Raw genomic sequence first — 17,316 nt, 5'->3', positions numbered from 1 at the left:
CAGTATTTATATTAAAATTGACAAGCTATACCACAACAATATTTGGAACTGGCTTAATCAGTTGTTTGTGTTCTAATCTGGATAGAGCTAATGAGGAGAGAACCCGCTGGGGCATTACCTGGATATTAGGGAGCGGAGATAAATCTGCACGTGACACAAGAATCCAATGCAATAGCCCAGACAGCTCCAGCAATTTCATGTTACTCCTGATTTATTTATTTTCTTTCTACAATGTCTATCTGTCCTAAGCAATTCTGCCTGCCTATATCTTTCACTTTATGTATCTCTATGCAATATGCCCTGTTATCCTGTGTGTCTGACTGTAAGTCCTGTCTGTCCTGTGTGTGTATCTCTGTATCCTCATATCTTGTCTCTCTCTTCCCAATATATTTATCTGTATTCATCCTATTTATCTCTATATACTGTGCCTTGCTATCTACTTAGTGCTGGCATGTCCACTTGGTCCTATCTGCTGCCTGTTTGCTCCCTTACTATGCGCCCACTTTTTGCCCAAATTTTTCTTTCCTCTCCAAGTTTTTCCCTATGTCTGTTTCCTTGATATCTGCCCTCGTCTATGTATCCTGTCTGTTTATACTAGAGATGGTCACTGACCCCCGTGTTTTGGTTTTGGATTCGGTTTTGGATCTGGATTACCGTCGTGTTTTGGTTTTGGTTTTGGTTTTGCAAAACCGCCATTGCGTGTTTTGGTTTTGGTTTTGGTTTTGTTTGGTTTTGTTTTGCTATTTTGTTGGAAAATACATGTTTTTGTGCCTAAAATAACCCAATTTAGTGCTACAACTGTTTTAGAGATAAGAAATCTAATTGTTGAGGTAATAAATCATCCAAAAAAACTGTTTAATTCTTCGTTGGTAGGCCTTCATTTATTCTACACACAAAACAGATTGTCTTCCTCTCCATCTATGCATATTGGCAATGCAGCCATCGTCTTTGGATGTATATTACACCCTACACTTATAGTTAAATATGTAAAGAAATAAAAAAAGACAGTTTGCTTTCTGTCTCTATAGGCCCCCCTCCACTTTTTTAAAAAAACAAAAAATTCAGCCATTATAGACTGTACAATATTAATTGACATGGAGAAAGCCAGTTTGGTTTCTGTCTCTCTAGGCCCCCCTCCACTTGTATAAAATACCAAAAAATCCAGCCGTTATAGACTGTACAATATTAATTGACATGGAGAAAGCCAGTTTGGTTTCTGTCTCTCTAGGCCCCCCTCCACTTGTATAAAATACTAATAAATTCAGCCGTTATATACTGTATAATATAAATTGAAATGGACAAAGGCAGTTTGGTATCTGTCTGCATCAGATCCTCTCTCCACTAGGAGTAAAATAGAAAACTATTCAGCCGTTATATAATCTAGAATATAAATAGAAATTGAGAAAGGCAATTTGGTATCTGTCTGCATCATAATCATCAACATCATCATTAGCGCCCTCGTCGCCTACACAAATCTCCCCCTCATCCTCTTCTAATTCCAAAGTGGCATCCTCAATTTGGGTATCACCGGCTACACTCGGGCTATTAAGGCCCACATCAGCAGAATGCTCACGATTAGACATCCCACTGTTGGATGGACTCTCCACAGGGATTGTTGTCATTTGTGAATCAGAGCAAATATTCTCCTGTAATGCCTCACTGTTATCTTGCAGCTCGGCTTTGACGCGTAACAGTAGTTGTGCACCAATTGTAGGCTGGGTAACTTTTTGGGATCTGCCACTAATAGCCAAAGGTGAAGGCCTCATTCTCTCTTTGCCACTGCGTGTGTAGAATGGCATGCTTGCAATTTTTTTTTTATCGTCACTTAACTTTTGCTCAGTTACACTTCTTTTTCGCTTCAATACAGTAAAATTTTTTTGGGTTTTTGTTTTTTGCACTAATTTGAAAACACTCTGTTGTTTGACATCGCCTTGGCCAGATGACGTACTGGGAACACTAACATCAGGACTGGTGACAGAACCTGGTTGCTCATTTAGATCATATGTGGACTGCTTTGAATCCATTCTGAGCGCAAACCACTGGGGAGTGCTAAAAATTATTGAGTAGATACTGCTGACAGATATGACTTTTGACAGCCAGAAATATTAATGCACAATTATGGGGGACACCCCAAAAACACTGAGGTGTGCTACAAATTATTGAGTAGATACTGCTGACAGATATGACTTTTGACAGCCAGAAATATTAATGCACAATTAGGGAGGACACCCCAAAAACACTGAGGAGTGCTAAAAATTATTGAGTAGATACTGCTGACAGATATGACTTTTGACAGCCAGAAATATTAATGCACAATTATGGGGGACACCCCAAAAACACTGAGGTGTGCAACAAATTATTGAGTAGATACTGCTGACAGATATGACTTTTGACAGCCAGAAATATTAATGCACAATTAGGGAGGACACCCCAAAAACACTGAGGAGTGCTAAAAATTATTGAGTAGATACTGCTGACAGATATGACTTTTGACAGCCAGAAATATTAATGCACAATTAGGGAGGACACCCCAAAAACACTGAGGAGTGCTAAAAATTATTGAGTAGATACTGCTGACAGATATGACTTTTGACAGCCAGAAATATTAATGCACAATTATGGGGGACACCCCAAAAACACTGAGGTGTGCTACAAATTATTGAGTAGATACTGCTGACAGATATGACTTTTGACAGCCAGAAATATTAATGCACAATTAGGGAGGACACCCCAAAAACACTGAGGAGTGCTAAAAATTATTGAGTAGATACTGCTGACAGATATGACTTTTGACAGCCAGAAATATTAATGCACAATTATGGGGGACACCCCAAAAACACTGAGGTGTGCAACAAATTATTGAGTAGATACTGCTGACAGATATGACTTTTGACAGCCAGAAATATTAATGCACAATTAGGGAGGACACCCCAAAAACACTGAGGAGTGCTAAAAATTATTGAGTAGATACTGCTGACAGATATGACTTTTGACAGCCAGAAATATTAATGCACAATTAGGGAGGACACCCCAAAAACACTGAGGAGTGCTACAAATTATTGAGTAGATACTGCTGACAGATATGACTTTTGACAGCCAGAAATATTAATGCACAATTATGGGGGACACCCCAAAAGCGCTGGGGAGTGCCAAATATGAAGAAAAAATAATAAACCTCTATCCTCCTCTCTGCACTAGCGATTTTGGTTAGAGCAATTGCAAGAACAATATGGTATTCTCTGTCCCTGCTCTAATTAGCCTATGACTACACCCTGCTCTCTCCCTCTGTCAAATGGCGATGGATTGCTGTGGAGGCGTGTATTTATAAAGTTGAAGTATCGCGAGAACCGAGTCCCGAGATCCGACGACGTCACAATGACGTTCGGCCTCGATTTGGATTCGGAATGGGCGGGAGAGTACCGAGCTGCTCAGCTCGGTACTCGGATACCCAAAGTTCGGGTGGGTTCGGTTCTCGGAGAACCGGACCCGCCCATCTCTAGTTTATACCTATCCATTTGTTCTGTCTGCTCCATCTGCTTCCTCTATATGTATGTGAAAGGTACACTTTAATCCAAAATTGTTTGAGTGTTACAATACTTCCTTTAATGATGTCAATCATGCATCTGCCCTGTCTCTTTCACGAAAGCTGATATGTTTAAAAAACTGTTTATAGGAGCAGATTCTCTTATACCTTCATTGCATTTATCATGAAGCTTGACAGCAACATAATCAAAAAAATATTATTGCCAAACAATAGATCAATGTCATATAAAATCTAATGTACCATTGCACCATGCACTGAAATATTACTGGTTATACCATTTGTGATCATGATTTTATAATAAAACCCTTTGCCAAATTCTTGCTAAACATGCTTTGCTTTCTCATCTATTTCTAATCAGAGACACTGGTATAAGACTACCAAGCTGAAATACTTTGCCTCCTCTCAGACCCTGCATACTGCGCAATGCAAAATACCCCCAACTAACTGGCACTGGCCAGTACTGAGGGAGACTCCCGCAGAAATTCCTCACTCTTCAAAGTCAGATTTATCTTAAATGCCTTGTATGACATTGATACGTTTATCAGGCTAAAAGGATCGCTTGACCAATGACTACTAATTCTTAAACTTATACATAATCAGGAGATAGCAGCTGTAGTGTAAAACAACAATTTAATGGATCATTTACACACGTGCTATCTTTAAGATGCAAAAATGCAGTTTAGACTGAGCTTGTAAGTCTTAATGAAAATTGAGCATCTGCATGAGATTTACAAAGTTATGTGCATCTGATGTATAATGGTCACAACTGGAACTCATTCCTAAGTAGGGACGTCTTAAATCCATATTTTAGGACTTACCCATATACTTATGTTGTAATCTAAATGTAATTTTTATATTAAAATCTCGGGGAAAGAACCCACTGCAGTAAATAAAAATGTTCACAAACATGATTGAAGATGCAACATGCCTTGTCGGCCAAGAGGGTTGTAAAAACTACTAAGAGGAATGCCTGGACGTTTCTCTAAAGCATGGGTTCTTGGTCTATGGGTAGGGCTCAAATGTAAGGACTCTCGTGTAGATCATGTTTCAATATTATTATTATTATAATTATTATTATCATTATTGTCTCCACATTTTTATTTAATGATTATTCATTTTTGGATAATCCATTTTTGGACTACCCCTTCTCGGGAAACAGGACTAACACCTTCAGGGGAGGGCTGGCAAATTTTAGCCCCGGGTGACAGGAATAGACTCAGCAGCCTATTAGGAACATTTTAAAGGGAAAAAATGCAGGTGGCCCATTGACCCAGCCCAAGGTAGCCCACTATGGGACCGGCCCGGGGGCAAATGCCCCCCAGCCCAGTCTGACCCTGAGCCCCCTGTTCCTCAGCCAGGCGCCTCCCTGTTACCTGAAGACAAGGGTGCCACACATACTGCTGCAGATTATAACTGCAGCATCATAAACAAGTGCACCAATCAAATTTCTTCAATGAGTTATAGATGGACAGTCTAACAACTCTCAGCTTACAGTAGGAATTTCCTACTGGGGTGGGGTCTATTTGCTTTACAGAGTGTTCATGTGATTATTCCATTTTATTACCAGTAATATACAACAGTCAACCGTAATTAAGTAAAAGAACATTATTAATTAAAAGTCTTAAAAGTTATATTACACTAATAGACATTTAATTTTAAGGACATGTCAATGTTACCCTTCCTCTCTGAATGATAATTGGTCCAACTTTATGTTTAGAGAGACAATCCTCAAATGGTGATAGTATTTGGTCCATGGACTTCAATCATTCATAGTCAAATCATAACTTAAATCTTGTAATTAATAAGAATATAATTTCACATAGCACCAACATACTCCACACATAGGCAAACTGAGGGGGGTTGAGTGCCTGGAAACCCCCCTCCCATGCTTTTGATTTAATATCGTACTGCTTTGGGGCAGGGAGGCCTACTATGTTCACTCATTGCTGGGGTTTCTATGTCATGTACCTGTCCTTTTTCAAAACAGGCACCCAACATTCCAGGATCCAGACAAGCCAACTGAGCTTAGGGCACAAGCAGCAGCAACAAGTTGTGAAAGCAGCAAGAACAGCAGGACTGAGCAGGACAGTCTGCCAACAGGACTGGAGGTGTCTCACAGAAACCCCTCTCTACAAATCCTGCGTTTGCCCCTGCCACAGTGTTGTACAAAGCTCCACATTTACCTGTCCCATCTAGTTTTTGCTTGTAGATCATGTCTTTTGCAGTATCTGAATAAAATATACTGTTATCTTGAGCATCAAAATCTATTCCTACAAAATAGGAGGGGACCCCTGTGATGGGAATAATCACATCTTCCTGTGTAGAGAGGTTAAAGGGAATCCCGCGGATGGCCAGTTGGGAAGAAAAGAGCAGAAACTTCTGTATACCTGTAGATAAATTACAGAATGCAATGCATTACATGACATTAGGACATACACCTTTTTATTATTTTTGTTTTGGAATATTTTTAAAAAATTAATTTAAAAATACTGAGACTTTTTAACTTTTTTTTTCACCTTCCCCTTTGACGTTGTGTAGAAGGGGCTGATTATGCTGGCCACACACATTACAATCCAATTATTATTAACTTTTTTATGTAAAGTGCCACAAGGGGTCTGCAGCACCTTACAAAGAGTATACAAGAAGCCATAACATAGAAAAACAGGACAGAACAATATAGGCAAAAAAAACTGTACAAAGACAATGTAGGCAAAGCACTACAATATAGAGAGGATTAGCATAACCAGCAACGAGGAGGTAGGAGGAGGATAACCTCTCCATTAAACATAGAGTGTAGGAAGAGGGGAAAACAAAAGTGAGTAAAACAACACTAGCTGAACTTGTAACCAAAAAAGTGGGCGCAGCAAAGAGGATCATAATCTTTGATTGAGAAAAGGATGTTAGACACTGGTATGCTGGTTGTAATGGTAGTGGAGAAAGGAGGATATGAGGGAAGAGGGCCTTACTAGTGAGAGCTTACAATATAAAGGGAGGGGCAGAAAAACAGGGGTGAAACAAAGAGAGTGAGATAAGGGGGTATAGGGGTGAGTTAGGAGGAGAGCTGATAGGCTTTGATGAAGAAATGGGATTTAAGGGCATGCTTGAAGCCTTGCAGAGAGTTAGAGAGCCTGATTGGGAAAGAGAGTGTGTTACAGAGGAGCTGAGAAGCGCGGGAGAAGTTTTGGGAGGTGAGAGTTTGAGGAGGAGAGGCAGCGGTCATTGTCAGAATGAAGAGGGCAGGGGGGAGAGTGGAGGGAGATGAAGTTGGAGAAGTAGGGGAAAGAGGACTGGGTTAAGGATTTATAGATGAGGATTAGAAGCTTGAACTGGACTCTGTAGTAGAGAGGGAGCCAGTGAAGAGATTGACAGAGAGGGGAGAAAAATGTAGAGTGGCAGGAAAGTAAAATTAGATGGGCAGCAGGGTTGAGAAAGGATTTGAGTTAGGAGAAGAAAGAGGAAGGGGGACCATTGAGAAGGAGGTTGCAATAGTCCAGATGACAAGTGAATTGATTAGGGCCTCATTTGCCTCCAGGTGATAAAAGGTATAATCAAGGAGATGCTTTAAAGGTGGAAGCGGCAAGATTGGGAGAGGGATTGAGGGAATGAATGTGGGGAGAGAAAGAGAGGGTAGGATCAAGCATAACTCCTCAGTTTTAGATATGTTCAGTTTAAGTCTATCGGCCTTTTTTGAAATTTCCATGTGTGTAAAATATAGGCGTCTGAATTACGATGTATGAAATTGCACTTAAAAACCATTGGTGCGTTAAATCTGTGGTGTGCGAATGATGGAATAGAGCACACTGGCCAATCGTCAAGTACTAGACCCCCAACTGTTACCCTCTATTCTTTATTCTTTTTATAATATAGCATGTGTTATGTTCCTATGACATCATATATTAAATAATAATAATAACAAGGCTTTGTTCCTTTTTAAGACACACTGTAAGAGTTTTCTTACCAACACAACGGCGCCCATGTTCATCTAAATCAAACCCGAGCCTGCAGCGACATCTATACCCAAGGCCGTCATTGTCTGTTCTGTGACTGAGAACACATATCTGCTCACATCCTCCATTATTGTTTCCACAAGGGTTCCGCACTAGACAAAAAAAACACAATTATAATTAACACCGGCTTCCGTCACCTTCACAAAGTGGATGGAGACATTCTGGGGGTAAAAACCAATCTCACAAGAATGCAGCCTATGAGCCAGATTTACCTTCGGATGTAAGTCCATTTGCGTAGAGTATCTTGTGTGACAAAGCTTTGTGCATGCACCAGAACAGGACATATACCAGTAAACCCATCTGCATACAGTGCACAACTGCCTATGACCTGAAGGGCGGAATGGGGGTGGGAAGAAGCGGACTACAGCAGGCAATGTACACAGATGTGGCTGATCCAAGATCTGGGCATCTTGTACGTATGTGTCTTTTAGACGTATCATTTACACCAGCTACAGGGCTGATGTAAGTGATAGTGATGACTACACGCATGCCAGAACATGTGTTTGCAAGGAAAAGAAACGCGTTAAGAACATCCTGATTTATGTATTTCAAGTAAAAAAAAAAAAATTTTTAGTAATGATTATAGCATTAAGAGTTGTAAATTAATTGTATAAAATATTGTTTTGCCCATGTGTTCTGATGGTATTTTAAATTGCACATATGCATGTGTGTATCCTGCAGTCTGTTCTGTCTGCCTACATACGGCAAGTAACTAACCAGAGCGTACTTACTCAGATTTAAATGGAAACATATCTTGAGATCTGGTTGTATTTCTATATGGACGTACGTGCGTGCCCTATGTGTTTACTAGGAACTAGTAATGCCACTGATACATGAGGAGAGAAAAAGGCTGCCTCCACCGTGTGTATGTGACACATATGCTTAACATGAGCACCACAAAATGTCAGCAAGAAATGGTGGTCTTGGTGATGTCCTTGGTTCTTAGTACACAGTAGCATTTTCGTGAATTTTTATTAAGCCCAAAAAATGCTGCATCCACTGTGTGTAGGTCATACCTCCCAACGTTGGTCTTTCAGCAATGGGTTGGGGACATAACCACGGAATGCCGGGGGCGTTGGTACAATCCAGGGAAGGGGGGGTGCCTAGTGCTTTTGAAGTGCTAGGCTTCCCCTTTCTATCCTCCTCTCCAAACCCCTTCATTGCCATGCTTCATGCAAAGCAGCAGTGGACAGAATTTCCCCCAACTTTCCAACCGATGGGGATGCCGGGATAGAGCTTACAAATTGGGACAATCCCATCTAACTCGCGACGGTTGTGAGGTATGGTCTGTAGGTGATCGGTGCACTTTAATATGACCCATTTTGAGTCTCTTTTATATTATTTGATCTCCTCTTTTACTTGCATTGAGTAATGCTGACAAATTGGAGTAAAATACAAATAATTATCATTGACACATAAAACACACATTGTTCCTCTCCTCCCAGCTCAATCTCACTGTCGGAATGTGTAAAAAATAATATACAGAGTACAGGTTATAAGCATTCTGTTGCTGGGAAATGGAATGTCAAGGATTATGACTGGTACTTTACGCAAGGGGTACTATGTCTCTTTGAATACATGGTTTTCTGAAGAGAACATGACTGACACAGCCAGGGGAACAGTCACTCTTTATCTACGGGCATTGAGACTCTGATATTCAATGCAGCCCTAACATTTCCTAGCAAGTTCAATTTTTAACACTATCTTTCCTGGACCACTCAAGTTTAGAGGGAACAATGATCTTGGTAAATTGTTATATTGTTCTGGTCAATCAACCAAGATCAAGTGGATCTGTAGCCTTCAATCTTTTCAATCAAAGGATCACTATGCATTATTCTTATTTCAGACTATGTTCCCAATATGGATCAAAATTCACTTTTAATAAAAAAAAAAATCAGAAAGGTTATCCTTACCATATGGCTGCCTGGCAGAATGGTAAACAGTGACTCCATATGGCCTGGATGAAGTACTGAAGACAGTATAGGTTGCGTTGTCTGAGAATTTATTGGCTTTCAGCACAGCGAGTTTGGTCCAATCGGTAAAATACACAAAATGCTCAAAAATACTGATTCCAAATGGATGTGGAACAATATCCCCTCCGTGTACTATAGTTTTCCTGCAACAAAATACACAGTTAGGTAAGGTTCTTTATTCTGTTATTAACAATATGTGACTTTGACCCTCATTTATACATGTGTATTGCTTTCCCTTATGATTTTATTATTTAGGCAGATACAGAAATATAAAGTACGTACAAATGAATTTGTAGCTCTTTTCAACTTAGTTCTATAAAATTACACAAAACACTTAAATGCTGCTCCTATTCAAAATATTGACATACTATCTATACATTATTTATATAATGATTACTGTTTAATAAAAAACTATACTGAAATATTTCTGCCTAAGAAATGCAGAATGACTTAGTACCTGTGCAGACCATCGTAGCTGACAGTTTCAATGTAATCGTACCGACTATCCACCCAGTACACTCTCTTTGACACAATGTCCAGTGTTATTCCAGCTGGCCATCCCAATTTTGTTTTAACTAAATCATGGCGATTTGTGCCATCCATAAATGCCCTTTCCAGCTTGGGCTCTCCAGAAACACTGTCCCAGTCCGAGAAGAATAAATACCTGGAGTTAAAATAAGCACAAAAATGGTTAAATATGTTTTAATTCCTTTTACTTTTCATGTAGTACCAGTGTAAAACACACTATTCCACTGGACATGACATTACATCCCACACACAGGAAGTGATGTCATAACTCAGCGACGCATCCTGTGTATGGTAGTGGTATCATCTTATCATTATTTGTCTTTGGAATACAAGCTCCACATATGTGAAATTACTGCACTGAAAACCAGTGATCTTCATTTATGAACACAAAGCGACTCTTTGATAAAATATACCTCCATTTGGGCTGGCATGCCTAGATTTTCGCCACAGTGCATTGGTATGTGGAACAGGTTTGTGGCTTTGCAGAGAACAGAAGTTTGTAGTGGGTGATTAGAGGAGTACAGAGTAGGTGCACCAGTGTGCATACGTTTGCGTAGCAATGCAAAAACTTGCTTTTTATTTTTTTGTAAGGTGAAATTATTAAAATGAGATAAGGAGGCTGGAGAAAGTGCAATATTAGGGGATTCCTCACTCTGCAGAACAGGGCGTAGCTATTTTTACTCTGCAACACTTGAATTTTGCACTGCTGGGGAGACAGAGTCTCATCCTATGCATTTAATGGGATGCATTTTGCACCTTGAAGAAAATACTACCTTTAGGCATGCTTTGCCCAATGCCCAATGTACAAAAATTGTTAAAACAAAAAAGTGTTACATGTAATAAAGACATTCCCAATATCCCCTTCCTCTCATGATTAATGCAAACCATACATGAGGCTAAAACTAGTAATATTGTAAGAGAAAAAAATGAAACAGTTTTATATAATGAAAAGGGTGGACCTAACTGTCCAATAAAGTTATCGGAGCTCAATACATGACACAAAGGACATTTATAAAAGAGCCAATATACATACCGGTGCTATAGCTCAAACTAACCAATCAGATTCTAGCCATCTTTCCAATACAAGTTAAAAATCAAAGCAAATGGCTGATTGGTTGCTGTAAGTCACAGCAACTTTACTGAATGCTCCCCATTATTTTTAACTGTACCATAGGCCCTTAAAGTTTGATCTGTTAGTGGTTCATGTATACCCTGATCTGGCACTGAAAAATAATTTGGTGACTAAATACAAATAAAAAGACCTAATTCAGCTAGAAATAAAATATTAAATGCTGCTTACCCAACCGTTGAATCAAGTGCAATTCCTCTTGGGTTGCCCAAATCTTCAGCTATTAACGTTATCCGATTCTGCCCATCCAGATCCACCATATCGATCCTGTTCACACTTGTTTCAACCACATAAAGCTTATTACCAATCCAATCAACGGCTAAGTTTTCAGGTGACTCCACTGAAACATTTAGGACTTGACGAATATTTGAGCCATCAATATCGGAAGAAAATACCTGGGTGACAGCAAGTGTGATAAATCATTTATGATCATGAATAAAGTAACTAAATTAAAATAGATCATTCAGAAAGCATGGCACATTGTGACTAAAGGCAAGGGAATAAGTTGGGTTAATAAAGTATGTTGCTACAATGCTGCAGTAACAAAACTACATTTTCTAAACAGCAGTATAAAATATGTGTGTTCTCTGATTAATATATTATGATTCTATATATGGGATATTGCACCCCTTACTGACAATTAAAAGGATGTTCCAAGGGGTTCCCTGGCCAAATAAAGACATGAGGACAAAGACTGAGGGGTATATTTACTAAACTGCGGGTTTGAAAAAGTGGAGATGTTGCCTATAGCAACCAATCAGATTCTAGCTGTCATTTTCTTGAGTGCACTAAATAAATGAAAGCTATAATCTGATTGGTTGCTATAGGCAACAGCTCCAGTTTAGTAAATCTAGTCCTGAGGCGTTTATACAGGTTATGGAAATCCAAAAGGTAACTTCTAATATCTGTAATAATTTACAGGAGGGTGCATTATTTATGAAGCTCATCATATGCACTTGTCACCATACTGATGCGCTAAAGCCCAAGCAAAAGTGGTAAATGGATTTCACAAAATTGCACATCTGCTGCAGGCTGGAATTTCTGCAGTCTCACAAATGTTTATTTGTGTGACGTACATGTTCATTACCAGGTGCACAGCAAAGGTACAATTTTAGCTATTACAACTTAAGTTCATTTAAATGAGATGATCCAATTAGTCATACTGGATTTGCATGATTGTGCAATATGACAAACATCATGCTTCATGATCTCCATAAAACCCCAACATAAACTGACTTCTGTAGGTAACTGCAATGGCAGCCATCCTTCAGACAATCTTTGGTGCACAAGTAACAGATATATGCTAGCACAATTATGTCAATCAACAGCAGTAGTTACCAAACAAATGTGCTTAGCAAATTAAACTAATTGTACTCACACATCAGGGGGTAAATGTAACGAACGCAGAGTTTTTTTGGCGGGTTTGAAAAGTGGAGATGTTGCCTATAGCAACCAAACAGATTCTAGCTTTTATTTTGTAGAATGTACTAAATAAATAATAGCTAGAATCTGATTGGTTTTTCAAACCCACCGGAAAACTCTCAGCTTGATACATTTACCCCCAGATCTTTAACCTGCCCGTCTGATGCTTTTCCAAAATTAATTTGGACATTGGTATCATTACCATTTACTATTAGAAATATTGCCACTATATTTTAGAAACTACTCATAATTTTGCCTTGTTTTTTATTATTAATTCCTCTATAACCAGATATAAGAATCTTGGGCCTGATTCATTAAGGATCTTAACTTAAGAAACTTCTTATTTAAGTCTCCTGGACAAAACCATGTTACAATGCAAGGGGTGCAAATTAGTATTCTGTTTTGCACATAAGTTAAATAGTGACTGTTTTTTCATGTAGCACACAAATATCAACTTTAAATTTCAGTGTACAAATAAGCTATCAAGTATTTGTGTGCTACATGAAAAAACAGTCAGTGTTTAACTGATGTGCAAAACAGAATACTAATTTGCACCCGTTGCATTGTAACATGGTTTTTGTCCAGGAGACTTAAATAAGAAGTTTCTTAAGTTAAGATCCTTAATGAATCAGGCCACCTATATATATTCTCATAATATGATGGACCATAAATGGCAATGAAAGTTTCTGTCTTGTTGAAACAGTGGATGAAGTTGTTTGTGACTCATCTGCTAAAAAATCTGCTAAACTTCTCAACACCTCCCAACTCTGCCCCTCTGTATCCATATCTTGTTTTTTGTTTCCTTACTCCTAATTCAGTCTAATCTATATTATAATGTTTAGTGTTATGTAGTCATATGTGTAGTAAGCCATGTTTATTGCGGCTCTATTTGGCAGTGTGTATGTATAAATTCCATACATACACACTAGGCTACAAGGCGACTTTTCATATTGGGTCAACCTGTATTTTGGGTTAAGTGAACAGAGAGATATAGGACATGTTGGCCTATACTTTCATTGAGATACCTTTAGCAGCAAGCATGTGTACATTCTTTAAAATGGAACAAAGCCGCCGCAAACTAGACACATTTAGAATTATTGTGTCCATCGCATACCTCATCAGAACTGGTCTTCATGCCTGCCTAACAAATCCGTACTAAAACAATGACTTGCTTCAGTGTGTTTCCTATCAGGAGATCCATTACAGCACAAGCGCAAATATGCAAGAAAAATTTGATTTTTATCATTCAAGAAAAAAGGCACTTTTACATTTGCCGGATCGGGTTTCCAAAAAATGACTAATAAAAGATGGACTAATTTTGAAAGAATGTCCTCTATTAAGTATTTTGACTCCATTAAAAAGAAAAACGGGAAGTTGTACAAGACGTCCGTATAATAGCCGGCTTTGTTTAAGCCATATCATGTAATACTAGCATGAAAGTTGTAATTAAAATATTTCTAGATTTTCTTCGGGGCGTCATTAATGTAAAGATCTTATCGATACATGTTGAAATGTTTACCTGCTTTCACCCTGGATATTTTACATACCTTGTCTTGTACCGTGTCTGTCCAAAAGACTCGTCGTAGTTGAAAATGAAAATCCACTCCCACAGCAATGCCACGATTCTGTGACTGCACTAACGTGCGATAGTTATTCCCATGGATATCGCCAATTAGCAAGTCGCGCCCATTGGAGAAAATTATCCACGGAGCACCACCTAGAGACATACAATAAACTCATTTACGTACTGAGGAGCTGAAATTGTACAACGCACAATTGTTAACCAATGTGTTGGAAATAAATCAAAATATATTTGTTGAAAACTTCCCCATCTTTATATACTCATTTTACATAACGATTCTCCAGTTATAAACATAACTACACAAAAGAACAATTAACAATTTACTTGGGGAGAGAGCACAATATGGACCTCATTTAGAGTCGGACGCAAAGTCCGTTTAAGAAGTGTAGGAGTGGGAGTGTGCCGCAGCTTGGTAGGGTATTACGAGTGGCAAGCAACCCCATTTGCGTCCCACTCTTAATACCCTATCCAATTGCGAGCAGTTCCTGCAGCTAGCTAAAGCTTGCGCCACCTAATTCCTGCTGCACAGCTTTAGCCCTGTTTTGATGTGTGTTGCGTCTGTGCCTCACTTCGACTAGGATGTATTTACATGGTCACACCTTCACAATTCAGCACTACTCCCATTCTCTTGTAGTGAGTCGCAAGTTGTCGCAAGTGTTACTTGTGTCCAAGATGCAGGTGGATTTGGTGCTTTCTGCACATGCGTGGTAGTGTTTTTTGGTTAGATGCGCCTAAAACGGACTTTGCGTCCGACTCTAAATGAGGTCCTATGAGTGTATTATAGCCCTATACAATGATGTTGTAGTGTTCTTCTGAAGCAAGAATTCTGTCATATATTTATATCCAGGAGCTGGAGTCGCACTGAAATATTTAGTTATTGTTGTTTGTCATTTCCTTTGTCAGATCACTTTTTTTTAAACTTAAACTAGTTTTATGATATTAGATATATGAAGGTCCTTATCCACTGAAGTAATACACATATTTTATATGCTGGTTCTCAATGTCAGTATGACTTACAGCATATAAATGACAAGTGTTTTATTGGATATATTGTTTGAGGCCATGAACATCACAATGGGTATTTGGATTAAGAAACTGGAACAAATCAGTTTCAGTGATGGAATTATAATAAATGCTTTGATATTAAAGGACATCAGAACGAGTGTCCACGGCTCAACAATGTGATTATCTTGAAATTGAAATAATTATACTAAACAACTTTTGAATCACTCAAATCACTCAATATTATATTATATTACTCAAAATCTTATGTTGGTAGGTTCAAATGTGTATTTTATTTAATTTATACTTAGTGTGTAACATGTTGTTTGTCTTGTTTTTGGCATTGATATTTGGAGCCCATATTTTAGTATATTAAAGATATATACATAATTGTTTAATGCACAGCACTATAAATACAAGACCATATATTGACATAATTGGTGCAGCACTTATATATATATATATATATATATATATATATATATATCTTATATATATAAGCCTAGCGGCGTGTGTTAGTCTCTGTGTGGGAAAAAAAAACAACAAGCTGCAGCGCCACCTGCTGGGCGGAGTTATACACTGACCTACTAAATTCTTAGCATTATCTAATATTATAAAAGTAAAAGCCTAGCGGCGTGTGTTAGTGTGTGTGTGTGTGTGTGTGTGTGTGTGTGTGTGGAAAAAACTATTTTCTCAGAAAGGGCTCATCCAATTGACCTGAAATTTGGTATACTGACATTATTAGACAAAAAGATTAGAATAATGAAGTCAGTTAACTTCCATCATTCCCCCTTCCCCCCGTGGGAGGGGTAGAAAAGGCTAAATTTACAAGTTGAGGGCTCAAACTCATTTTCGTGAGGTAATTTTACCTCATGAACACACATTAGAAAGGGCGCTTGCGTCGGGAAGTAACGCTCTTCCCCTGAGGAGGCCTGGGCTAGGCCCAAATGCATAAGAAAATAGTATGTTTAGTGGAAAGTGGAAGCCACAGAAAATTAGTGTTTTTGACTGAATTGGTTTCCCGTTAGAATGCTGTGGCATTCCAAATGTAAAAAAGCTTCCTCTAAAAGCTCATTACTTTGATTGAGGAATGCTGTTCCACAAAAGCCCTTCCAGCACACTCAGTCACCAAGAGCCGCATGCTTGTGTGTGAAGGAAACAGTATTCTTCGTTCAAATGAATTAATATTAGGGGTACATCTTCATTTGTAATGCCATGCTTTCTTAGCAGGTAACATTTGCAGCTCAAAAACTCATGGTCTTAACCATCTAACAAAGATTTGTCAGCAATTTGGCAACATAATTGGAGGACCAAATTGCACAAATCAGATTGGATTCTAGTGACCCAATCTGATCAGCTTGGAATGGAAATTGGATGCAAGCGCAACCCTACCTCTAGGGGGGTGGGCCAATAAGCTCCCATGTGACCATATAAGGTAACAGGTGACCTGATCTTCCCTCCTGACACATCGATTCCCATCAGACTTTTACCATTTAAGTTGGGACCACGCACTGGACATTGATTGGTCAAAGACAACCAAATAGACTGACCAAATCTGTAAATGTGTGGCCAGCATTACTAGCATGCATTGTAACACACAGACCAGATCAGAGTCTATTACCTTATAATACATAAATAAATAATGAACATTATAATGAAGTTTTTTCCAAAAGAACAATGTTCTATATAGTTCATTTAGTTACTTACTGGACGTGTTGGCTCTGCAGTGTTTATTGTGCTCCAAGATGTATCCTTCCACACAGCTACAGCGATGATTGCCCATACGGTCTTCACAGAGCTGGTCACATATGCCCCATACTTGGCAATCATTAAAGTCTAGAGCAAATGAAATGTAAACAACATAGATAGGGATTTATCAATGGAGAAAAATTGTTGATGAAGGATCAGTTGCTAGAGACAAACTCAGCTACCGTTATTAGGGTCTGATTCATTAAGGAAAGTAAGGCAAAAAAGGAGAAAGTTTTCTCCAGGACAAACCATGTTACAATGCAAGGGGTGCAAATTAATTTATTATTTTGCACATAAGTTAAATACTGGCTGTTTTTTTCATGTAGCACACACATACTTGATAGCTTTATTTGTACACTGAAATTTAAAGCTGATCTAGG

At 38.7% G+C, this 17,316-nt stretch overlaps 1 protein-coding gene across 3 annotated transcripts in view; it reads right to left on the bottom strand.

The window, feature by feature from the left end:
• The window catches only part of LRP2 (LDL receptor related protein 2), a 183,613-nt gene that overhangs the window by 110,663 nt on the left and 55,634 nt on the right, over positions 1–17,316 (bottom strand). For all 3 annotated transcript variants that reach the window (XR_012678304.1, XR_012678305.1, XM_075180703.1), the window contains exons 10-16: positions 16,895–17,023; positions 14,151–14,320; positions 11,353–11,576; positions 9,982–10,188; positions 9,465–9,667; positions 7,503–7,643; positions 5,728–5,931 (exon numbers count right to left, since the gene is read on the bottom strand). Coding sequence is in view for 1 of the 3 variants with exons in the window: in XM_075180703.1 (XP_075036804.1) it covers positions 5,728–5,931; positions 7,503–7,643; positions 9,465–9,667; positions 9,982–10,188; positions 11,353–11,576; positions 14,151–14,320; positions 16,895–17,023 (1,278 nt within the window). In the remaining 2 variants the exon portion in view is untranslated. The remainder of the gene's footprint in view (positions 1–5,727; positions 5,932–7,502; positions 7,644–9,464; positions 9,668–9,981; positions 10,189–11,352; positions 11,577–14,150; positions 14,321–16,894; positions 17,024–17,316) is intronic.

Source organism: Mixophyes fleayi, chromosome 7 (genome assembly GCF_038048845.1).
Source record: "Mixophyes fleayi isolate aMixFle1 chromosome 7, aMixFle1.hap1, whole genome shotgun sequence".
In the NCBI taxonomy this organism is placed as follows: domain Eukaryota; kingdom Metazoa; phylum Chordata; class Amphibia; order Anura; family Limnodynastidae; genus Mixophyes; species Mixophyes fleayi.
The sequence above is the reverse complement of the archived record's forward strand: the minus strand, read 5'-3'. Positions and strand labels throughout refer to the sequence as shown.